Source organism: Mizuhopecten yessoensis, unplaced genomic scaffold (genome assembly GCF_002113885.1).
Source record: "Mizuhopecten yessoensis strain PY_sf001 unplaced genomic scaffold, ASM211388v2 hete_35911688, whole genome shotgun sequence".
Taxonomy (NCBI): domain Eukaryota; kingdom Metazoa; phylum Mollusca; class Bivalvia; order Pectinida; family Pectinidae; genus Mizuhopecten; species Mizuhopecten yessoensis.
This window is the reverse complement of record NW_018481082.1, coordinates 1-1,287: the sequence shown is the minus strand read 5'-3', so window position 1 is coordinate 1,287 and position 1,287 is coordinate 1. Positions and strand designations below refer to the sequence as shown.

The following is a 1,287-nucleotide window of genomic DNA, read 5'->3' as shown; positions in this document are numbered from 1 at the left end:
GTAGTTTGTTGAATCATTAGGTAATAGTTATTTGAGTCAGATAGATGGCCATTATTTGGTATATATTGTCGGCATTTATTTGTTACAACAGTTACTGGGTCCAAGATAAAACTTGGTAACGAACTGTAGGCACGCATCCATTACAATAATAACGATCATTATGTTCAAATTCATAAATTCTGATTATTTGTGTTTCAGATGGGACAAACGGTTATCTTCTCAACAAGCTATGTCAATTTTTCTATTAGCTGAAAAAGCAAAACATGAATCATCATTCTGGTATCCTTACATCAACATATTACCTAAGAAGTACACTACACCTTCCTTTTTCTCCGAGACTGAACTGAATCTCCTGCCCAAAACTGTAAGGTCACGAGCCTCAACAGAGATCTCAAAAGTACACACAGCATTTAAGTTGGTTACAGACTTTATCAGGTCCTGCTGGCCTGAGTTAGCACCAGTTATAACACTTCCAGATTTTTTGTGGGCTTGGTATTCTGTCAACACTAGATCTGTGTACTATAAACACAACTTGTGTGAAGAATTCCTGGCTGACGGGAACCACCTAGCCCTGGCACCATTCCTGGACCTGCTTAACCATTCATATGATGCTAATGTAAGTCCAGATCACGTAATCTGCTGAAATACAGATCACAGATGACAATATAGATTTTCATTCGATAAAAGCTGATTTTCTTTATATATATGCAATCGAATCACAGGATCCTGATTATGGGGCCTTCCCTGAACACATAAATCTATAGAACAATAGGTAGAAACATCAAAGGGACGGTAATATATATCTATATGAATTAGTGTTTGTTGAGTTGCAGGACTGGATTGGGTGGTGAGGTAGCTTTAATTCCAGTTGTCTACAGGTTATAAGCTACAAATATTCTGGTCGTTCAATTCTTTCCCAAACAATGTTTTTCACTGTTCACCTTGTATCAGTTTTGCAAATGGCATCTGCACTGAGATTGCCCCTTTTAATCATAAAATATTGTCTGCTTTCAGATAACTGCAGCTTTCAATGTAAACAGTAATTGCTATGAGATCCAGACTGAGAACACATACAGGAAGTACGATCAGGTGTTTATATCCTACGGTAACCATGACAACGCTCACTTGTTAGTAGAGTATGGGTTTGTTCTACCCAACAACCCTAATGACGCTGTGGAATTCAGTTTTGGTAAGTGTTATTTTGTCAGTTGGTACTGCAATCGCATCACAGGATCCTGATTACTTGGTCGTATTTTGCCTGAGATAAAATTTGAACAAAAAAGAGCT

At 37.7% G+C, this 1,287-nt stretch overlaps 1 protein-coding gene across 1 annotated transcript; it reads left to right on the top strand.

Annotated features, from left to right (window-relative positions):
• Window positions 1-179: 179 nt before the first annotated feature.
• LOC110443985 (SET domain-containing protein 4-like) lies at window positions 180-1,189 on the top strand (the record flags this gene model as incomplete). Its single annotated transcript, XM_021488437.1, has 2 exons — window positions 180-616; window positions 1,015-1,189. Coding segments are annotated over exons 1-2 (562 nt in total), but the record flags the coding sequence as incomplete, so codon positions are not given.
• Window positions 1,190-1,287: the final 98 nt, after the last annotated feature.